The sequence below is a fragment of the Hydra vulgaris genome, chromosome 13 (assembly GCF_038396675.1).
Source record: "Hydra vulgaris chromosome 13, alternate assembly HydraT2T_AEP".
In the NCBI taxonomy this organism is placed as follows: Eukaryota; Metazoa; Cnidaria; class Hydrozoa; order Anthoathecata; family Hydridae; genus Hydra; species Hydra vulgaris.
Genome location: NC_088932.1, coordinates 11,890,888 through 11,914,738, shown reverse-complemented (window position 1 = coordinate 11,914,738; position 23,851 = coordinate 11,890,888). Strand labels below are relative to the sequence as shown.

The 23,851-nt window shown below is 28.1% G+C and overlaps 1 protein-coding gene across 1 annotated transcript; it reads left to right on the top strand.

Annotated features, from left to right (window-relative positions):
• Positions 1-20,263: 20,263 nt before the first annotated feature.
• Positions 20,264-21,046, top strand: LOC136089650 (uncharacterized). The gene has a single exon (XM_065815702.1). It carries the CDS (start codon positions 20,264-20,266, stop codon positions 21,044-21,046), a length of 783 nt encoding a protein of 260 aa, XP_065671774.1.
• The last annotated feature ends 2,805 nt before the right edge of the window (positions 21,047-23,851 follow it).

Sequence of the window (23,851 nt, the reverse complement as noted above, 5' to 3'; positions counted from 1 at the left end):
ATTTGTATATAGATTACCTTCTGTTTCAGCCTCTATTTTTTATAAAGGCGGCATACTATAACGAACTATATATTTTCTAGAAGAGGAGAAATAGAGCTTTCTACTAGTATTATGTATATTGGTTTGGTTTAATATTTTCATTTTTTGTGTGATGTTCGTGGAATTGCTCCGTTTTTAAATAAAATTTTATTTGAAAACGTAAGATTAAAAAACAACATTATAAATTTACAGATAAATTTACAGAGAATTTATGAATTATGAAAGTTATGAGAATTTTTGAATTATTAAAATGAATTTACTGTGAATTTATGATGTTTTTTACAAAACAACAACACAAAAATAGAAAAAAACTATTTTTGCGCTTTTTTTTTATGCGCTTCTTTTCTCATTTAAGCTTTACGAATTTTTACTAAAAGATAAAGGCATGGAATTAACTTGGGGCTGGTCGACACGTCAAGCTTTAATTTGATTGGTAAAAAAATTTTTCATCAAGGATCCATAAATTACGCAACGTAAAACTTATATAGAAAATCGAAGTAGGAGATCATTTTGCTCTTTTGCACGGCGATTTTTACGAGTTATTTATCGTCGTTGGCCAGGTAATATCTCACTTGTGTAAAAAGCAAAATTTTACATGAGACTGAAAAAACTATATATTTCAATGAAAACAGGTTTTAAATGTAAGAGTAAAAAACAAATAACTAACAAATTTTGTTAGTTATTTGTTTTTTACTCTTACTTTTAAAACCTCATTTCATTGAAATATATAGTTTTTTCAGTCTCCTGTAAAATTTTGCTTTTTACTCAAGTGAGATATTACCTGGCCAACGACGTTATATACTTGAATTAATTAAAGACTCTGCGAAGGGAAACTTATGGTTTTTTTTTGTTTTACCTATAAGAAGGGACACGAGACCAGAACTCGGATTCAAGTAGTTGTTTCTGATATAACCCAAATTTAAATATTTGGGTAATTACCCGAAATTTATGAAATACCCGTTTCTTTCTAAATCGGGTAATACCCGATTGTTTTTAATACCCGATACTTGAAACCCGTAGAATAACCGTAGAAATACCCATAGAAATACCCAAAGATGTAAAAATACCCAAAACAACTTAACTCAATTCATTTATCACATTGAATGACAAATAAAAAAAAATTAAAATATGAATATTTGTATTGAAGGAGTTCTAGTTTCAGGATTAGCAAAAAATTAAAAGCAGCCTCGCCATCTTAAATCTGAATTTTCGTCCAGTAATTTACTGTTCTCTTTCACGAAAACTAGCTGCTCCATTTTTTCAACACTTAAATTTGTTCTCCTTACAGTGCAAATGTTCCCTGCACTTGAAAATACTTTTTCAGAAAAAGCAGATGAGGCTGGGATAGCCAGAACCTGCCTAGCAAGCCTTGCAAGCATCGGGCATTTGCCTGCATTAACCCTCCAATAGTCCAAAATGTCCACTGTTTTCTCGGCTGGTGCATCACCAAGATATTTTTCTACCTCCTTTATTACGTTTTCTTTTGCAGCTGATTTTCCTCCTTTGTGCGTAAATGTTGCTCCATACCTTCGTGTGTGGTGATTGTTCAACAAAAGTAGCCATCAAACTGTCGGCATCCAAAACGTCTTCGGCCTCTATGATTTAGGATGAGATTTCAGGTGGTGTGGGTTGCAGTGTGGGGTCACTGTCAACAAGGTCCTTCAGTGTGTTTACAAAGGTGTTCCTCGCAAGATCAAAACGGACTAGTCTTTCTGTCATTGCTCCTATTGCTTGGGGATCCAAGAAATGGGCCACAGTGTACTCCATCTGTACACTTCCACAATGTGGAAATCTTCTAGCAATCTCCAGCAAAATTTAGTTTGTAACTTCTTAGATTAAGGGATCATTCATCAATTTTTGAGTTGACTCAAGTCCTAACTTTATTGTAACAAGCATGGGTACAACTTTGTGGATGATCACAGTCTTGTCGGAAGAAATAGAGTTTGAAAATGCTTCAAACAACTTCAAAACTCTAATAATGGTTTTGACTTTACTAATATCAGAAGTGCAATTATTAATTCCAGGCTAAGTCTGAATTCCAGCGTGTCGGACAGTTCTGTACCAACTTAGTTGTTGTCATTTTAAGGGCCTTTGGTTTGTTGACAAGATCGATTGTCCGTTTCCCTGAGTTGTGAAGATAGTTTGCCAAACCCATTATCTTTTTGTGAAGTAGATTCTATTGTGGACATATGTACATTTTCTTTTCCTTATCTTTTGCAGCTAGCGAACCCGTGACAATCAAGTGGATCTTGTGGTCGACGCACCACATGTTGGTATCAATGTCACTGTTTGTTTTTGATCCCTTTCGAATGTTTGCAGCGCTGTCTGTAACATTCGTAAACCATCTCACTGTTTTGGGATTCAACTCTATTTTGTGAATCATACCTGTTATCTTGGCACTAATGTTGTTTGCCGCATGGTACTCTGGAATATACTTCTATTCGAAAAGGAATCATCTCAGGCGGAAATTTTGGTCCTGGTAGTGTCCTGTCAAGCTTATGGAAGAATGATTTGTTTTGGCACTCCAGATATCTGATGTTAAGGCAATTCCTTCAAGTCCATCTTTTTTTGCATTTAAAAAGTCAATAATTGTTTTTTTCATAAACTTACAGATTTTTGGAATTGCTCTACAACTCAGTGTATATGTAACACTTTTGAGCATGCAAATAAATGCTTTAGCTTCCACTACTGAAAATGGTTTTATCTCTTCTACCACCCACCTAATGATGTCTGTGATCAGCCTTACTTGATGAATATTATGCTTATCCTAGACCTTTTTTTATCTGGGTTTTTCTCTTCTCCGGTTCTTCTTTTGGCTTTTTGGTATGTGGTTGCTGTGGTTCAGATGGTCCAATTAGTGATTACGATTCAGAATCGTCAGAACTAACCTCAAAAGAGTCATTAGACCTTATTCTATCTGCATCTTTTTTTTCCAATTCTGTGAACAGATCTGCATGTTTTCCTTTGAGGTGTTTGCGCAAAACACTTGTTCATCCCTACGTTGCTGTAAATTCTATATGACACTCTTTGCAGGTGGCTTTGTCGTCATTGGCCTTACTGAAAAACTTCCAATTTTTGAAGGTTAGGTCATCTGAAATAAAAAGAAAAAAGGTTATAAAAATAAAAGAAAAAAATATATACTACCTGAATTTTTTTAAATATTATCCGACTAGCAGGTAGTAAAATCAGGTGGCTTATTAAAACATACTACCCAATTTAACTACCCGACTAGTGAAAAAAGAGCAGACCTTAACATAAAACAATAAATATATGAATAAAATAAGAAGAAACTTAAGAGAAGGTCTTAAAACTTTTATTGACTTCATTTTGTAAAATAGGCATAATATATATATATATATATATATATATATATATATATATATATATATATATATATATATATATATATATATATATATATATATATATATATTATGCCTATTTTAAATAATAAAATTTATATACATACATATAGAATTTTATTGACAGGATTTAAAATAGTCATAATTAAATTATGACTATTTTAAATCCTTCCTATAAAATTATTATTAAAAGGAAGACCTTAAAATAGTTATAAAAAAATTTATAAAACTATTTTACATATTTTAAAGAAATGTTATGAAAAAAGCACGAGATACCTGATTATATTACCCAACTAGCGAGTAGTTCCGAAATACGATTAAGAATTGAGTATTAATTCCACCTATTACATATAAGTATCAATTTTTAGCTAAATAAAAGTTATTACTTACATGAAGTGGGTTGAAATAATAAAAGAAATAAAAGTGATATTAAAAGAGTTGAAATAAAGTTAAATTTAAAAAAACGCAATAAAAAATTTCCGACCCGAAAGCTTGGATAACGGGTAACTAAAGCTATTAAAATTACCCGTCAACGGGTACTTGCGGGTATTCGGATCGGGTTTTTGCTCCCTACCTATTTGTTAAATTTAGCGTTGCGTAAATTAAGGGCAATCGTGTGATTTAATTACCTCATGCGATTTAAACTTCCGCAAACCGTTTAGTTTGTTACTATTTTTAATAAGAAGACTGTATATAATTATGAGAATGGGACCCGGGTCACGCATAAACGATAAGTTTAACTATATAACGAAAACTTAAAATTCCAAAACAAGTTTAATAAAAACGTCATATACCAAAATTTGCATTTATTCTGTAGGTTTTTGGCACAAATCTAGTAGTTTTTTTTATTTAGTATGTCGGTTTTTTGTATATAACATACAATTTAAGCCCGATTTCTCTTTAATTTCTTAAAACTCAAAAATAAATAACACTATGAAATTAATGTTGAAATAAGAAACTTTATCATTAATCTTGGAATAAACGAAGGAAAAAATGTAAAAGAAGTGTCAGAACTTGTGTATAGAAATGAGACTTCAATACGACGCTTGGTCCATCTATGTATATCAACAGGTAATACTAATCCTGGTATTAGAGGTGGTTTTCGACAGTCAAGTTGTACCGAGAAATAAGAAATTGGAGATAACAGAAACTGAAGTCTACAGGAGATTAAAGGTATAAATGCGAATTGATGTTAATGTTTCTACATTATGGCAATGGTTAAAAAAATTGAATTATACAACAAAAGTTTATAACCCATTAGTAAAAGATGTGAAACTGCAGAGGTAAAAGAAGAAATAAAAACATATGTTTCATGGTATTTAAACTTGACATTGCAACAAGGTTGCAGAAATATCATTTATATTGATAAAATTCCGTTTAATCTTCATATGATAAGACACCACGAATACAGTCTCCGAGAAACGACTCCAAATAAACGTGTATTGTCATCAAGAGGCTTTCGCATAACCATGATATTAGCATTAACTTTTTAAAACATAGTCCGAAGTGAAGCTATAATTGGCATAGGGGTGACAGCAGATATCTTTAAAGGATACTTTAATGCACTTAAAAGTATTTTGGAGGAGAAAAAAGAGTTTACCTTAGTGATGAACACCGTTGACTTTTATCATTTATTATTAGTTTTTTTGATAATAATCCAATGGTATTTATTTTTACCACGATACTCACCTTTTCTAAATCCTTGTGAAGTAATATACGCGGAAATTATGAATACTACCAAAAGTCAAACAGCTCCGATCGGAAATAACGATATATTAGGACAAATGAGAAATAGTTGTGGGCACATTACTGAACATGATCTTTCAAACTACGTGAGACACTGCGAATCTTTTCTTACGCAATTTGTTAATAGAGATGACATTATTAGAGAATAAAGTCGTAACTTTTAAAAATTTGTTTTGTGTATATAAAAATGTTTATAAATAAATTATTTCTGAAACTATCATTTCTTTTTAATGAGTCTTTAATAATCATACAAAGTATTAAAAAAATAAAGTTTGATAAGTGATTATTTACTAATTATATATATATATATATATATATATATATATATATATATATATATATATATATATATATATATATATATATATATATATATATATATATATGTATATATATATATATATATATATATATATATATATATATATATATATATACATATATATATATATTTATTATATTATTATTAGTATTATTTGTTATTATTATTGTTATTGTTGTTATTATTATTATTTTTATTATTAATGTTTTATTATTTAATGCCATTGGATTATACTATTTGTTACACATCTAAATTTATTTTTAACTGCAACATGTAAAATATTTTTCATTACTAATCATTTAGCGTTTCATATCATGCATTATAAAATTAATTTAAATTTTAAAACCACCAGATTGAATGCAATAAACCGCTAGATTAAAGGCGATAAACCACCAGATTAAATACAAAAAACTGCCAGAATCGTGCAAAAATCCACCAGATTAAATGCAAAAACCAGTAAAAGGTTGGTGGGAATGTGGCAAGGAAAAGGTAAAAAAGCTGCGCAGCGTTTTGGAAAAAAATAAAATCAATTAAAAAAGAAAAACGAGTTTAATCTTTTAAAAACGCTCCTAAAAAAATGTGTTCTAATGAAAATATGAAAATAATAAAAAGAAAGATAAAAAGAAAATTGGAATATTCATAAAAAGAAAAAGCAGAAGGGGCAGCTGTAAGGACGAGAATCCAGTAGAAACTGAATGGGGAAAAATCCTCTAAATGTGTCATTGGTTTAGAGAAACAAAAACTTTCGAAAAAAGGTTTGTTTCAGAAATCAATATTAAAAGCGGCAAAACAATTACTAAGCCGGAAGCAACTATTTTAGAATTCAAAAATTTTATGAATAATTCTATAAATTGAAAATAAATGATAGCGGTTTTCAAGAATTTTTATTAAACAATGCCAAGGTTAAAAAAGTGACAGCGCGCGAAAATTCTTTTTTGACAAAAAACTTTTTAGACTCAGAAATTTAAACAACTTTGTCTCAAATGAAAAATAATAAATCGCCTAGGTCAGATGGTCTCACCGTAGATTATAACAAATTTTTTTTTGACTTAATAAGTAAAGATCTAACAGCCACACTAAATAACTCATTAAGCACGGGTAAATTGACTAACTCACAAAAAGAAGCGATAATTACATTTATTTTTAAAAAAGGAGATAAAAATGACATTGTAAATTGAAGACAGGTATCACTGACTAATCTTTTAAAACCACAAAAATCAATTGCGGTTTCATGCCTAATGAAAAATTTTTTTTTTTAAAAAAAAAGCGTGAAATTTTTATTTTTTACGCATGGCTATAGTAAACAGTAAGTTTTAAAATTTGATAAGCTTACGGTATTAGTTTATATATTTAAAATATTTAACACTGAAGCTTTTCGAAAAAAAGATCAGCCTTTACAATACACTTATAATCTGGCTTTAAAATAACGTGGTAAATTTTTAACATTTAATACTTTTATTTTGTTCAAAAAGTGTCATATAATTTAGGGACCCTACGAAAACCTATATTGAATGCTTGAACTTGTAAATGTAATATGTGTAGAACCTATTTGAACTATATACATTTCCCCTAACTTCCCCCTTTGGGTTTCTTTAACATTTTAAAATAATGACTTGTAGCTTATGCTATTTGCTTGAAATCAACTTTTATTTCTCGTAAACAAAAATACATGTTATTTTGTTTGTTATTTTATTCAATACAGATTGCACTGTTAAGCTAACATTTTTTTTGTTTTTTTATATAGTAATAATATAAGAATTGGTGACATTTACGGACTTATACAAAAAAATAAACTAGTTTTTATGATATACCATTCTTTTTATTGAAATTAACTGTTCTAGTTTCTGCAGATATTAAACTTGAGGATTCTGAGTGAAAAACTTTATAAAATACAATCTAAAAGTTGATAGCTGCAAAAAATAATAATACTCATTTTGAGAGAAGTAATGAAAACTGGCTAGCTCAAGATTTTCAATACACCTACAGTTCATTAAATGCTACATCACCAGTTATTGAAGTTGGGAAACCATGTCGCTCTTTCGAAAAAGCTTGTAACAAAACAAAAAGAATAAGCTTAACAATGTTTTTAATATTTTATTTAGCCATAACTTACTTCAACATACAACATGCAATATGCAACATGCAACAAAATTGAAACTAAGAAGTGAGTTTAAGTACAAAACTGGCATTAAAATTTCTATTATTTAAAATAAATACCCATTAAACCTGCTTAGATATATTTATTTGATGAAGCTTTAGCATTCATAAATAATGGTGATATATCAAAATCAACATACCAGCTTCTAAGAAATAGTGCTGAAAAAACGGCTGCCACATATATCCTTTGTATAATAGTATAGGATCTTTAAAAGCTAAATGCTATTCCAAGAACATTCAAAAGGATAGCTTTTCAGTACGAATACCGCTAAAAGATTTTCTAAAACACACTCTTAAAAAGCTATGTGGTATACAAAACATAATGCTAAGGAATTAACTAAACTGACGTTTAGATGAAAGGCTGGTTTTAATGGTGCTACAGGATATAGTGTTTACAAACAGGTAAGTTAAAATGAAAATAGTGACGAATGAAGAGTGCATGTTGATTATTTGCATAGTACCTTTAGAACTCAGTAGACTTTATAATAATAAAAACATTGTAATATTATTTATCCAGAATGTGCGGCTAACAGATTAAAAATAAAAAAATACATTTTTATATACAAAGATGATTAATAATCTACAAACTTATTCAAAACGTCGTGGGCATATAATAATATCAATAATAGAGTTTCAAATCTATATATTCATTTATATTCTCTATATATTTCTATAAATTTATCTATATATTTCAAATCTATTAAACAATATCGATAATAGAGTTTCAAAATTTTCATTTTTTCTGAAGTGCGCATTTTTATTTTTAAAGTTTGTTGCATCAATTTTTTTTTAGTTTATTCCACCAGAAGAGTTCAGTTCCACAATATTAAGAAGTTATAGGATTTGAAACTAAAAAATTGCAAATCCGCGTTTTTAAAGTTTTATCAAGTTTGTTAAATAATTTTAAAAATTAGCAACTATTTAACTAAATTTTATAATATAAGTAAATATATCTTAATACAAAGTGATTCTTTGTACATATAAAGGGTTTTAGTAAAAAAAAAAGAATAAAATAATTTTGTCCACCATATGTCTAATATCCGGCCCACTGTGCATTTTCTGTATAGATAAGGTAAAAGCTTTCGACCGAGTTGGCAGATGTTTTTTATTTAAAAGTCTTAAACATTTTGGTTTTGATGAGGTGTTTGTAAATCAGATAAAAACAATTTATAATAAAATAAACGCTTAAGTAAAAACAAAACGGAGAACTTTCGCAAGTCGTAGAAATTTTTTTAACTTATCCAAAATTTTATACATCATACAAGCAGAAATTATTTCAATATACATAAGACAAAACAAAAACATAAAAGGAATAACTATCGGCAAAAAAGAAACACAAATTCAACAATATGCCGACGATACTAATTTTTATTTATGCGGTGATATTTTTATTATAAGCATAGGTAAAGTCCTAAAGCTTAATTTTAGGGCGACAAACACTAAAATTAATTTAGCAAATTGTCAAGGCATTTGGTTGGGAAAAATAGATTCGCAGAATTATTTAAAAGCCTCGGTGTTCTTCTTTGCAACGCAAGAAAGTTCAATAACTAAATATATTGTAAAGAACCCTTTAATAAAATGGAAAGCACTTTAAAGAAACGGGAAAAATATAAATTATCCCTTAAAAGCAAAAATCTCATATTTAACACAATAGTAATCCTTCAAGTTATACACCTGTCTTTTATTGTTCCTATTTACCGTAAAAACATTTTATCTAAAATGGAGGCTAAAATAAACAAATTTATCTGGGTTGATAAAGTTCTGAGACTTAGTAAAGAAAAAACATAACAGAAAATAAAAAACTGAGATCTTGGAGTGGTTAACCTCACGAGCAAACTCAAAGCAATACGAATGCATTTGGTTTTAAAAGTTCATAATGAAAACTTATAAGGCCCATTGAAAGAAGCCATGGTCCACATACTCAATTCTTATAGAAAATTAAATTTAAATAAATTCATTTTTGAAATAACTCCAACCCATATTAAGGTACTCCCGCTCTTTTATAGACAAGTATTATTGAACTTTTGTAAAATTAAACAAGATAACAGGGTGCCCGTAGTTGAAATAGAAGAGATGCTAAGTCAGCCTCTTTTTTTTAATAGCAACATTAAAAATAGTAAAAATAAATGTTTGAGCCTAAAAAAAGTACACATTAAAAATAGTATTGTGCTTGTAGCGGTCATAGCAAAATCATTTTAGCCTGGATTTTTAAATCCTTTATCAATTGGTTTGACTGAGACCGAAATGAACAATATTATAACAGCACTTCCAAAAAATTGGATAAACAAAATATGAAAAGAAGGACAAAAGTATGATTATAAAAAATATATTAAAAAAAAGGAAAAGCATGAGTACAAAAGGCCACAGTCTCAACACTTTATGAAATTCAAAACAAACCGAAAAAAATTATAGTGAATAAGTATATACTCGCTGGGCATCTAAAGATTGCCAAAGTATGCAAACGGTCAATGAAAACGACTGGAAATTGTTTAAAAAAAAACACAAAAACAAAGCAAATGAAATATGTTTTAAAATTGCCTATTTTCTATCACCAACTAATGAAAATAGCCTTATTAGAAATTTAAGAAGCGACAAATTATGTCCGCAGTGCAAAACTGAAGACGAAACCGTTAACCATACGATGTAAAAAGCAAAAAATGCAAAAAGGTGCAGCTTCTAATTTCGTTTTTATTAGATGTTTTGGATCAAATTTATCCAACGGAATATCCTCATTTTAATACCTTGAAATTTATTTTGTTTAAATACGGGGCAACAAAGGCTATATTTTTGTTAGAAACACATTTTAATAGAATGAAAATTTTTTTCCATAAAAAGTTTGAATATAAAGCAAAACGGTTGCTTGAAAACGAAAGGTTATTAATATTTAATCAAAACGAACAAAACAAATTTCAAGACGAGTTAGGAAACATTTTTAAAAAAGGAGTTTTAAACCTAGTCGCTGATATACATAACTATTTTAAATAATTTTTTTCTTTTTTGATGTTTATTTTCCTTTTTGATTTGATTTTCTTTTAGTGATTTTTCTCACAAATATATATAATAATATAGATAAAAAGATTTATCTATATTATTATAGATTAAAAACTTTTTGAATTTTTTATAAACAAACGAGAACGATCCATCAAATTAACTTTTAAACACACACATACATAAATATTGATACTATATAACATGCTTCAGGTAGAATAATGTAAATATGGTAAATATTTCAGGTAAATATGAGTACTATTAGGCAAACCTCTTCACTGTTATGTATTCAGATATATGTTGAGCCAGAATAAAAAACTTTAAATGTGGCTGAAAAAATCAGGTACTTAAATCTAAGTATGGATTGTTTATATTTATGACTTTATATTTTAGAGATAAGATTAAAATAAGATTAGTTAAAATAATTTTTCTCTTTATGTTAATTTACAGTTTGATTCGATAGATTTTATTGTTTTTACTTTTCAAAATTTGTTATAAGACTCCTACTATTATTTTTAGATAGAGGAGTTTCTCATGATTGTTGGAAAAGTAAAGCTGTAAGCAATATCATAGATATTAGTGAATCACTTGGAGATCTACACGCAAAACAAGTTGCATCTGGATTGTTGAAGCGTAAAAGAGAACGTGAAAGAATTGTAAGTGGAGAGCAGTTCAAGATGTCTTCAAGTAGAAATCTTTTCTCTGCTACAGTTGGATTGAATGAAATTAAGTCGAAAAGAAAAAAAATCATATCTCATTCCAGTATATTGTGAAGCTATCAAATGTATTAGAACTTTCTAAAAATGAAACCAAAAAATTATGTTCTACTTTACGCAGGAATCTAACAAGTGCTGTAGAATTGAGTATTAATGTTAAAATGACTGAATTGCAGTAAACTCTGAATATCTTTATATGGTGGCCAAAACTTTTAAAAGCTATTGTTAATGTTTTAGAAAATTATTAGCCAGTTTTTGAATGCTGGTTGAAAACACAATACATATTAATGAGAGTGTACATGATGTAGGTTTAGATAGAAACGATGCAAATAGATTTATATCCCTGTTAAATATTTTTGAGAGGGATGTTACCTTAACTGAAACAATCAATTTCTTGCCAATAATTATTTGTTTGCGCAAGTTTTCATTAGTGAAACCAGCTTTGTTTGGGTTAGAATTGGGTACAAATATTTCTGTTAAAATTAAAGATTTCAAAAGTTCATTTTTTAGTCTTCAACTATATACAAAAGATGTATTTGGCTTTGACTTGACAGTTTCATGGAAAATACATATTTTAGTGTGTCACATTATCCCCTTTGTAGAACAAAATAATATTTGCTTAAGTAACTATGCAGAACAATTTGGTGAATCAGTCCATCACAAATTTAAAAAAACTTCGATAAACTATAAAAGTTACATCTGCTTTAGTAAATTTTAATTTAAACAAACATTTTCGTTAAAATCATTTGTGAAACAAATGTATTCACATTTTAGTTTAAATAAATATAAATGGGTTATTTTGGCAATCATCATGGCTTTAATTAAACTTTGGAAGAAAAAAGCCATAAAAATTATGCGTTTTAATTTTGAAAATATCCATATTTAGCATTTAGTTCAGATTTTTCTGACAACATTTTTATATTTACTAATGCATATGATTGATTAAATGTAAAAAAAATCAGAAGTGGGGAGAGTCTCAACTAGGCGGTCAATTTGGAGAACAGTGTAGTAATAATATGATATTTTTAAGTTGAAAATTCATACGATATTATTGGTTTATAAAGATATTTTATCGTTATGTTATCGTTTGCATTTCCAAAGACCCTTATCGTATCGTTATAGTTATTGCTACTTTTTCAAAAACCAGTTATCGTATCGTTATAATATCGCTTCAAAATAATAACGATACGCAGTCCCTTAGTTACAACTAAAACTTTTTGTATTAGGAGAATTTGGAACAAAAATCTTTCAATTTTTTTAATGTTAATTAAAATTATTTGTATTATTGTTTTTTTATTTGTTTACGTATTCTTATTTTGGTTGGCATATAAATATACATAAATAAATATAAATATGAACTATAAAAATACTTTTATTTTGACATTTAGATTTATTTGCTATTCTTCTAATACAAAAAAATTAACGCGGGAGAGGGTCATCCATAAAGCGCGTTACCCTATATTTGTTAATTCTTAATCCCTTTTCTCCTGTTACAAACGATCACATATACCTGAACCCCTCTCCCTCCAAAACTGTGATGGTAGTTTTTGCATCAAAATAAATTTTAAAAGATTTAAATGCAAATACTTTTAAATATTCAACCTAATAAAAATAAGCGAATACGATGAAAGAAGTGTAAGTTAAAACATCGACTAACAAAAAATTTTTCTTATTTAAATGGGCTCAAATAAATATTAATAAAGTCGTAATATCGAGAACGTTTAACGCATTATTATTGATCATAGGCACCGCCATATACTGAAATTCTATGCGGTTTGGATTTCTCAGCGTCAATTTTTGAAATAATTTTACAAAACCGACATTTTTTGGTTTGCCAACGTCTTCAAGTAAATGCTTTATTACTCGTAGAATACTAACTTTTGCACAATATAAATGCATTTTATGTATCTAAGAATGTCTCATGTATTTGAAAAAATTTTAATCAATATGCAAGCTTTGTTTAATACTAGTAGTAAGCTACCCGTAATACAGGTTATTAGTAATTAAATCATTGCTTATAGTTAACGACAAAAAAAGACTACATTAACATCATTAAGTTCTTTTTAAAATCTGTTACACACAGTAGGTACCAGTAAAAGAAAGTCAAGTAAAGCCTGCCAACACCTAAAAAAAGAAATGAAAAATAATTACAATTTTTAATTACAAAAGTATCATTTGCATTTTATTGTTAGTAAAATGTAACAGATAATAATATAACAGAAAATATAAAGAATTAAAAAAAGTGCTATAACAGCCCAGCTCTATCAACACAAAACACAGAAACAATAGCGCATAACTTAAGTTATGCGATATTTGCAAGCACGCATTACAGACATTACTGTCTCTCCGAAATAATTAAAAAAGAAAAGATTATAAAAAGGCTAGACAACTTAACACCACAAATTAATAAGATATTTTATCAACTAAAACACTTGAACTAAAAAGATTTTATTTGTTTCAATATTGAGCAATTATGGTTAAACAATTTAAATAATTATATCATAAAATAGCAAGCAACTTGTATAATGTTTTATATACATGATCATTATCAATTGTGGTATTAAGAAATACGTAAGAGCTCAGTAATTAAATGTTTTATTGCTGCTTCCTGTACTAATTCTCATTTAAATCTCATCTAAGAGAGAAAGAGAGAGAAAGAAAGTGTTTCCAAAGCAGCATACTAAAAAAAGTAAAAGACATGCAATAAATAATATTTACTGGTTTTATTAAGTTACCAATAAACAAACTATTTTTGCCTTTATTATTTGAAGTTCCAGCTTCTCTCTAACTGTTGACTAATGACTGATAGAGTAAATTTCATATTATTAATTTACAAAATTAAAACCATGTTTCAATAGTAAGCAAACTAATCAAGTGATGACAAAGGCAACTAAAACGAAAGAACATAATTATGTTTGAATTTATAAAAAAATTTAAAATCATTTTAATTTAAAACTGTTATCAACTGTTACTATAAATATTAAAATTCATTTTTAGTATTGTTCTAATGAGTTTAAAATCAAATAAACAAACATTAACACTGCTTGACACTAAAATTTGGCAAGTAAGTTTTCTGCTTGCCAAGCAGCATATTTTACATTTCAACAATGACTAATTTCACCTTGCCTAGCTCTATCTCTTTCATTTGGACAACAATTATTTTTGCCTATTAGAATTTACACAAATAAATTCTTTGCTTATTATTAGCCATTTCAATTTCACTGTATTCTTTAAACATTCTACCAGTAGTGTTACTATTGTTATAATTAGATAATAAATAAATGTAAACGAACCTTACAAATTGCGATCTTTTCCAATTAAAGAATATATTTTAACTTATGATTAATCAAAATCCATGTCATTTTTGAGGTATATAAACAGAAAAGTAATAATACAAATAGAAAGGCAAAAAACCTGGAACATTTACATTTTATTAATTAAAACTACTATATTTAAACAAATTAAATTAAATAAAGCTATAGGACTTCCAACATTGTTAATGGCAAAACTACAACACGCCCTGGTCTAATATTATGATCATTTCCAAAGTTGTTTACATCTTTGTGTAAGGCCTCATACTGCTCGCTTCTCTGTTTAGGTTAATTGTCAAACAGAAAGTCTATAATTGTAAGACTGAGATAATGTAACATGATTTCGAATAAATGTAGTACATTCAGGGTTGTGAACCATTTGATTATGCCAACCAGCATCACCCCTTGGAAAAAATAGAGAATAAACCATAGGGTCTAAGTTGGCAGACATACTTGATATAGTTTTAAGAGGATGACCTCTTGGGTAAATAACACTTCCCTGGAAGCAGGCGGAGCACCATCTTTGCCAACAAATACAACTGCAAAATCATGGGAAAGGAGATTATAGCAACGTCTATCTTGCCCTTCAAGTAAAGTCATTTTTAAAACTAAGACCAAGCAACCTTTATATCTGTTCAGCGAATTTCTTTATCTTCCACTTCAGCAATGTTTTTAAATGCAGGAGAAATTGGGTTTTCTTTACTGATAAAATTTTGCGATCGAAACATTAAACCATTTAAGCAAAGATCAATACCCATATTGTCGCATTCTAAAATTTGCTGCTGAAAGTGGATCATAGATGTATAGTTGACAATATGTCGGCGGAACATCTTGATTTGGCCTAAGATTACATATACAATACAATACTCTAATGACTTTAAGAATATATATATATCAGCTAGGAGATGTTTGAAAAAAAATTAACTTAGCTTTAGATTTATCAGATGAAGTATTATGTACAACATAAATACATCGTCTGATAAATCTAATATAAAAAATGTAATAAATAAGTAAATAAATAAGAAAAATCTTATATACAAAAAATGAAAGTCAATGTACCTTATAGAGAAAAAATGTTGTGATTTACCAGAGTAGTAGGTGTTAAATATTATTATTTCATGTTAGCTTTAAGAAAATAATTTAAGCTGGTACATCATGATTCCAAAGTATTTATAGCAAAATCATATAATAAACAGTGTTAAAGACAAAAAATCAAATTAAGATAAAATAAATTGCATATATGGCAAAATAATTTGTCTAGGCTTTTAGTGAACGATTTAAGGCAGTGATTTTTAATAATAAAATTACCTATTTGTCATTTTTAACAATAGACACCAAAAAAAGGTAAGCCAAATGTCTATCAACTCAAAAGATAACAAATAAACAACATCGCAGCAACAACACACAACAATAGCACACACCATAAGTTAATACAATATGCATATAACATAACTTAAGTAACATAACATTCATATATAACAGAACAACATTACGCAAAGTGTTAATAAAATACATTATTATGTATTTTTAGAATAATTATTAATAATGGCTTGAAAACACCCAGAACTAAAGCAGTAACTGTTTGACACTAAACACTGTTGTGTAACCCTCTGTTATAAGTACATCACTTGGCTGGCAAGATCGATAAATCTTGCTCTACACGTTTACCAAGTCATAGCATTTTGAAAACATGGAAACAACATAATATAAACATATGTACCAACTATAAACACAATAAATGTGTTTAATTATGTTTAAGGTTAAATATATACCTTAAATACATATTTAAACACATTTTTAAAAACAATTATATAACACATTGACACATACACAAACAATAAAAAACACTTTAAGTTATTATAAAACAGCATTGATAAAACAACTATAAAGCACATATTACAACATACACATGTTTATCAAAAAAGCAAACAATAAACTTGTGCAAACAAAAAATTTTTAAACGACGCGAGAAAGTTTAAAAAGATTCAATGTAAACAAAATAAATATATACAAACAATACTCTTTACCTTTTTTTTTCATAAGAACTGTGATCCTCATATCAAAACTTAACTTTTACATACAATAACATGTGACATGCCATGTCAGTGTTGGCACAAAATTTTAATTTATTTTTCTAAATTTTCTAAAAAAGATCAAAAATAGTAATAACCAATTTTATGGAAATAGCACTAGTTTAACTTTTTTGTCGCATGGAAAATAATTTGGCCTCATCCATGCCCCTATTTTCCTTCTAAAAAAAAATTAAGCTCAAAAAACACAAAACTGCTAAAACCAAAAACAATGCTAAAAGAAAAACTAAAGCAAACAAAATGTAAACAATTTAAAAAATTAAAAGGAGTGACCCTTTCTACTTATATCTTAAAAAATGTAATATATAAATTATTATTTTCTATACTTACTTCAATTATAATATGATCTTAATGATAGTTATTTATCTTAATATGACTCTTTATGTAATATTTCTAAACTAATAAATAATAATTAAATTCCAAAAGGTAAAAAGTTTTAACTCGCATAAGAGATCTTTCTCCAATGACCGCGTGCATTTGGAGAACGCGCTCTTTCAAAGCCTATTAACTAATGGAACGACGTTAAATATCAAACGTTTCTGTAGCAATTATATTATACACACACACACACACACACGCACACACACACACACACACACACACACACACATATATATATATGTATATATATATATATATATATATATATATATATATATATATATATATATATATATATATATATATATATACACATATATATTTATATATATATATATATATATATATATATATATATATATATATATATATATATATATATATATATATATATATATATATATATACATATATATCCTTGGAGTCGCGGACAGTGTCATAATTCAAGTGTTGGAAGAAAACATTGAACAAAACACATAATAAAACTTATAAATGCGTTATGTACAATACAAAAAAACATGTGATTCCAAAAAATCTGGACAAACATTCCGCCAATTTTTTCTCCGCGTAAATTTATCAATTTTGATTGGCTCGCACGCCATTTTGTAGAGAATTAAATTCTCTACAAAGCTCATTAATTTTATACTGAGCAACAAATTTGAAATGATGAAAAAAGTTACTTCGAAACAAATGACGTAAGAAAGCGAGTGTACGAGTTTATTAAAATTAACCCAGAACTTTCCAAAAACGCAGTTGTAAAACATTTTATGATGAAAAGTATTCCAAGATCTACGCTATACAATATTCTAAAACGAAAAGACAACAACATATTACCCAAACGACAAGTTGGAAGCGGTAGGAAAGCAGTTAAGATGACAAAAAAGAAGATTAAACAATTGGAAAAAAAAATCGACCATCAACATGGAATCAGTCAACGTTCTCTTGCTAAAAAATTCAAATCAAATGTCAATCAATCATACATATGCAAAACGTTAAAGCAGAAGACAATCATTCATTATCATAAAAAAGTTAAGGCTCCAAAAAGAACTCCTGAACAACAATCTCTTGTTTGTCCAAAGTGCTCTAAATTGGTTAAAATTTTTCAAAAAAAACAGGTGATCATTGACGATGAATCATATTTTGGATTAAGTAATTGTAATATTTCAGGAAACAGTGGATTTTATTCATCAGATGTTACTACGACACTAAATGATGTTAAATTAAAAAGAAAATCAAAATTTGAACAAAAATTATTGGTTTGGGTTGCACTTTCTCCAAAGGAATTGTCAAAGCATTATGTTGCACCTTCCGGTCAAGCTGTCAATGAAAGTGTGTACATAGACAAGTGTTTGAGATCATGTTTGCTCCAATTTATAGAGACTGTTCATAAAGATGATGAAATGGTTTTTTGGCCTGACCTTGCATCATCTCACTACTCAAAAAAAGTTCAAGAATTTTTGAGGTCCAAAAATGTCAAATATGTGCCCAGAAGTCAAAATATTGAAAACGTACCAGAATTGCGACCTATTGAAGATTTTTAGAATGAAATTAAGAGAGCAGTATATGCTAATTGTTGGGAAGCTAAAAATTTGATCCAACTGAAGAATCATATCAACTACTGCTTCAAACATGTCGACATTGAGCGCGTACATCGACCTAGTGAGGAGAGTTTTACAAGAGTTGATACAGTTCGCAGACAAGGAATGGAAAATTTGTAATTTTTTGTAATATTACCCTATGAACATTGCTCTTTTAGAAACATCGTTCAAAACTTAAAAAATAAGTCATCTTTCTAAAAATATTTTAGAATTTAATTTGTCCAGATTTTTTGGAATCACATGTTATGTTATTAACGCGGTTTTGTAAATTACTCCCCCACCCCCCTCCCCTCCTATAATAGGTTATATAAAATCTTTTTAAAATTTTTTTACTTAATAAAATTTCAAAAAGATTTTATATTACCTATCATTTCAAGCTACTAAACATTATCTACCTAATGTTTACTTAAACATTTTTAACTCGTACTATGAAAGGTCGTGACTTATTTAAGAAAACACTTGGTTAAGAAAAGTCTGGAAACTACTTAAAAACTAAGAAATAGTGTATTTTACAGAATACAGAACCGTAACTTATATCGAACAATAGGCGTAACTATGCGCACTAATAATAATAATATTCACTGTGCCATTTATATTAAGAAACAAAAGCAGTTAGTTCTATTAATGAAACTAACTAATAATCATTTTTAACAATAGACACTGACATAAAGGTAAGCTAAAGGTAACAACGTTACGCAAAAAATTATCAAAGATAGTGTTATGTACTTTCAGAATAGTTATATTGAAGGCTAGACAACACTTAGACCTAAAGCAGTAACACCGCGTAACTAGTGAGGTTGACGAATCTTGATCTAGATCTATATATCAAATATATTGTGATTTATAGTTATACTAACTATACAACGCAATATTTTTTAAATATTATATAAAATATAAAAACACCTCATTAAACAATCATATACAAATTAAATAAAATACATTTCATACTATTATAAAAACACGTTTATATAAAGACATTTTTAAAACAACCATATAACATATATCACCACATAAACGTATTAATCAAAAACTTTATAACTTTGAGCATAATATAAACCTATATGCAAACCTTTAACAACTATAAAACAAGATTTATTAGCATCAATTCTTTTTAATGTAACAAAGAATGCAGACTACAATTCAGAACATTGTAATGAAAAAGATGAAACCATTTAAAAACAAAATTAAAAATATCTAATAAATACATATTCAGATACCTTAAAATGAAGCATAACACAACATTCTTTTGACAAATTCCAGAAGAATTTTTTTTAATTTTTCTATTCCTTATTATTTTTCCTAAGAATATAAAATATGCAGTGTCTACGCGTCCGGCGACCAGGCATATATCTTCTGCACTATTTGTCCAGCGATATATCACGTGACTGAACGGACTTATAGCGACGGAGATTGCGCATTGTTACTTGAAGCGAACGGACGCGTTTTTTTGAAGCTCTTCAACTGTAAAATAAAAAGAGTTTAATAATATATATATATATATATATATATAACTATCATCTTTATAAACCAACTTGGCAACTTTAAAATTAACTATGGCAATAACTACACAAGAAATAAAGAAATTGTTTAAAGACATGTTTAATGAATTTAAAAAAGAAATGTTTAGCGAGTTCAAAAGAGAAACAGTAGCAATGTTCAAAAAACACGAACAAATAGTTTTAGATATTATTAGTGGAAATCTTAAAATCATAAATGAAAGATTAGATGGAATCGAAAAAAACACTAACGAAAATATAGTTAAAATAAAAAAGTTTGAAAAACAAATTGTAGATATGGCTGAAAGTTTGAACTTCAACGAAAAATTTGTTAAAGAACAATTTGAACACCAAAGAAATCAACTAGAGAATGGAAGAGTTGAAAACGAAATTTTAAAAGATAAACATCGTAAGTTTGAAGATCGATCGCGCAGAAATAATTTGCGAATAGATGGCTTAAACGAAGATAAAAAAGAAACGTGGGGACAAACGGAAGAAAAAGTTCATTTGCTTTTCCAGCAACAACTTGGAATTAAAGACATTGAAATCGAGCGTGCACATCGTACCGGACAGAAGACAGACGGAAGATCTCGGACAATAATTATCAAGCTCCAAAGATACAAAGACAAAGTGAAGATTTTACAAGAATCGAGTCGACTTAAAAGCACTAATATCTTCATCAACGAAGACTTTTCGCTAGAGACCGTTTCGATTAGAAAAAAATTGTTTGCCGATGTTAAACGAAGACGCTTAAACGGTGAGAATGTTTCTGTTCGATACGATAAAATTATTTTCTTTAAAAATACTATTTTTGAGAATGATAGAAAAAAAGTAAACTAAAATACGCATTCTTAAAAGGAAATCTTTTGAGCATATTTTAAACAATCATGGATGCATTAAATAATTTTGAATCTCTTGCTTTTAATTTCTTTGAAAAAGAATTTTTTTCCTTGGATGAAAACTTAGACCCCGACAGTAATTTTTATTCTGAGAATTTTTCAGATTGTTCGTATCTTTTTCCAAGCGAATTAGAAGGGTTTCTTTTTAAGAATGTTATTGACAAAAATTCTAATCAAATTAGAATTCTCCACCTCAACATAAGAAGTTTAAATCGTAACTTTGATAAACTTTTAAATCTATTAGAAGAAACAAAAAATCTTTTTAATATAATATGCCTAACAGAAACTTGGATAACTTTAAAAGATCTAAATAGCGCTTTTCAAATCCCGCACTTTAACATAATTTTATTAGAGAGACAAACAAACAAACGAGGTGGTGGAATTTTAATTTACGCACATGAAACACTAAGGCTTAGACGCGAGTTGAGCGTTTCTGACTGCGAAAAAGAAATTTTAAAAATTGAAATTGAAAACAAAAAAAACAAAAAACCTATTGATTAGCTGTTGTTACGAAAACCTAAGCATGTTTTTACAACAAATTATTAAAAAAGGCGACGCGGAAAAGAAAAAAAATATTTTACTGGGGGACTATAATATGAATTGTTTTCTTTATAATAATGACTACAAAGTAAAATGTTTTTATGACACAATTTTTAAAACATGATCAATCCCCCTCATCAATCGACCTACTAGAGTAACAAAAAACTCAGCGACTCTTATTGATAACATTATTTCAACAGATATTTTTAATAATGATTTGCAAAAAGGTATTTTAAAAACTGATATAACAGACCATTTTCCCATTTTCGTTACAATTAACACCTATACAGAAAAAAAAATTGACAAAAAAAAAGTAAAAAGAAACGAATTTTTAATCAGAATAACTTTAACTCATTCATAGACCAGCTATCTTTACTAAATTGGAGTAATATAAACATTAATGATAATGCAAATGACGTATATGAAATTTTTTTCAAAACTTTTTATTTGGTATATGACGCTAACTTTCCCTTTGTCGAAATAATTACAAAACCTAAGAGTTTGATTTCTCCTTGGATTACCAAGGGATTAAAAAAATCATCGAAAATCAAGCAAAAGTTGTATATAACTTTTCTTAAAACAAAAACAACTGCAAACGAAAAAATTTACAAAAATTATAAATATTTGTTTGAGAAAATTCGTTAAAACTTAAAAAAAATTATTATTCAGAATTAATTAACAAATTTAAAAATAACACAAAGCGCATTTGGGAAATAATGAAGTAAATTACTGGAAAAAAAATCATGCTTAGGTTTTCTACCACAAATGATTAAAATTGATAACACTGTTATATTTGAACCAAATGCAACATTACATGAATTTAATAAATTTTTCACTGAAATAGGTCCTAAACTATCAATTAAGATCCCCAATACCAAAGCCTTATTTAGTGACTTCTTATTACCATTGGATAAGTACGTATGCTCTGATGAGTTGTCCTCTAATTTATCAACTGAAGAACTTGAAAGGGCATTCAAATCTAATAAAAAGAATAAACCATGTGGATCAGATTAAATAAACGGAAACGTGATTATAGATTGTTTCGAGCAATTAAAAGATGTTCTCTTTAAAGTTTTTAGCGCATCAATTAAACAAGGAATTTTTCCAGAGCAATTAAAAATTGCTAAAGTGACTCCTATTTATAAAGAGGGCGATCAATCTAAAATAACAAATTACCGCCCATTCTCTGTGCTTTCTATATTTTCGAAAGTTTTAGAAAGAATTATGTGTAACAGAGTATACAAACATCTTGACAAAAATAACTTACTATACCCTAATCAGTTTGGTTTTAAAAAAGATAACTAAACGGAGCATGCCATCATCCAAGTTGTAAATGAAATCTTAAAATCTTTTGAACAATCAAAATATACTTTAGGTATTTTTATTGACCTATCGAAAGCCTTCGATACGGTCAACCATCACATTTTACTTGAAAAGCTGAAATACTATGTAATAAATAAACAAGTGTTAAGGTGGTTCAAAAGTCACTTATCGAATAGAAAACAATTTGTTATTGGTAATGACAGCTATCAAAACAATTGTCTAAATATAACATGCAAGGTTCCACAAGGTTCAATCTTTGGACCACTCCTTTTTTTAATCTATATAAACGATCTAAATAAAGCAACTAATCTGATGAGCATCATGTTCACAGATGATACTAATTTATTTGTCTCTAAGAGTGATGTTAACAAACTCTAAGAGTGATGTTAACGAACTACAGCAAATAAAGAACTTGAAAATTTATCCCACTGGTTCAAATCTAATAAACTAACACTAAACACCGAAAAAACTAAATGGACACTTTTTCATTTGCTTAAGAAAAAAAATTCCTTAGCCTCAAGCTTGCCTTAAATCTTTATTGACAATATTGAAATTAAAAGAGATCCCGTCACCAAATTTCTAGGTGTTTATCTCGATGAGAACATTACTTGGAATCAACACATTAATTATATATGCTCTAAAGTCTCTAAAAACATTGGAGTTTTATACAAAGCTCGAAATTATCTCAATAAGATAAATTTAAGACAACTCTATTTCTCATTTATTCATTGTTACTTAAACTATGCAAATATTGCCTGGGGAAGCACTGAAAAAAGTAAACTACAACGTCTTTATCGCTGTCAGAAACGGGCAATTCGCATAATAAACTTTGCTGATCGTTTTTCTCATTGTAAACCTTACTTTATTGAAATGAGAATTTTAA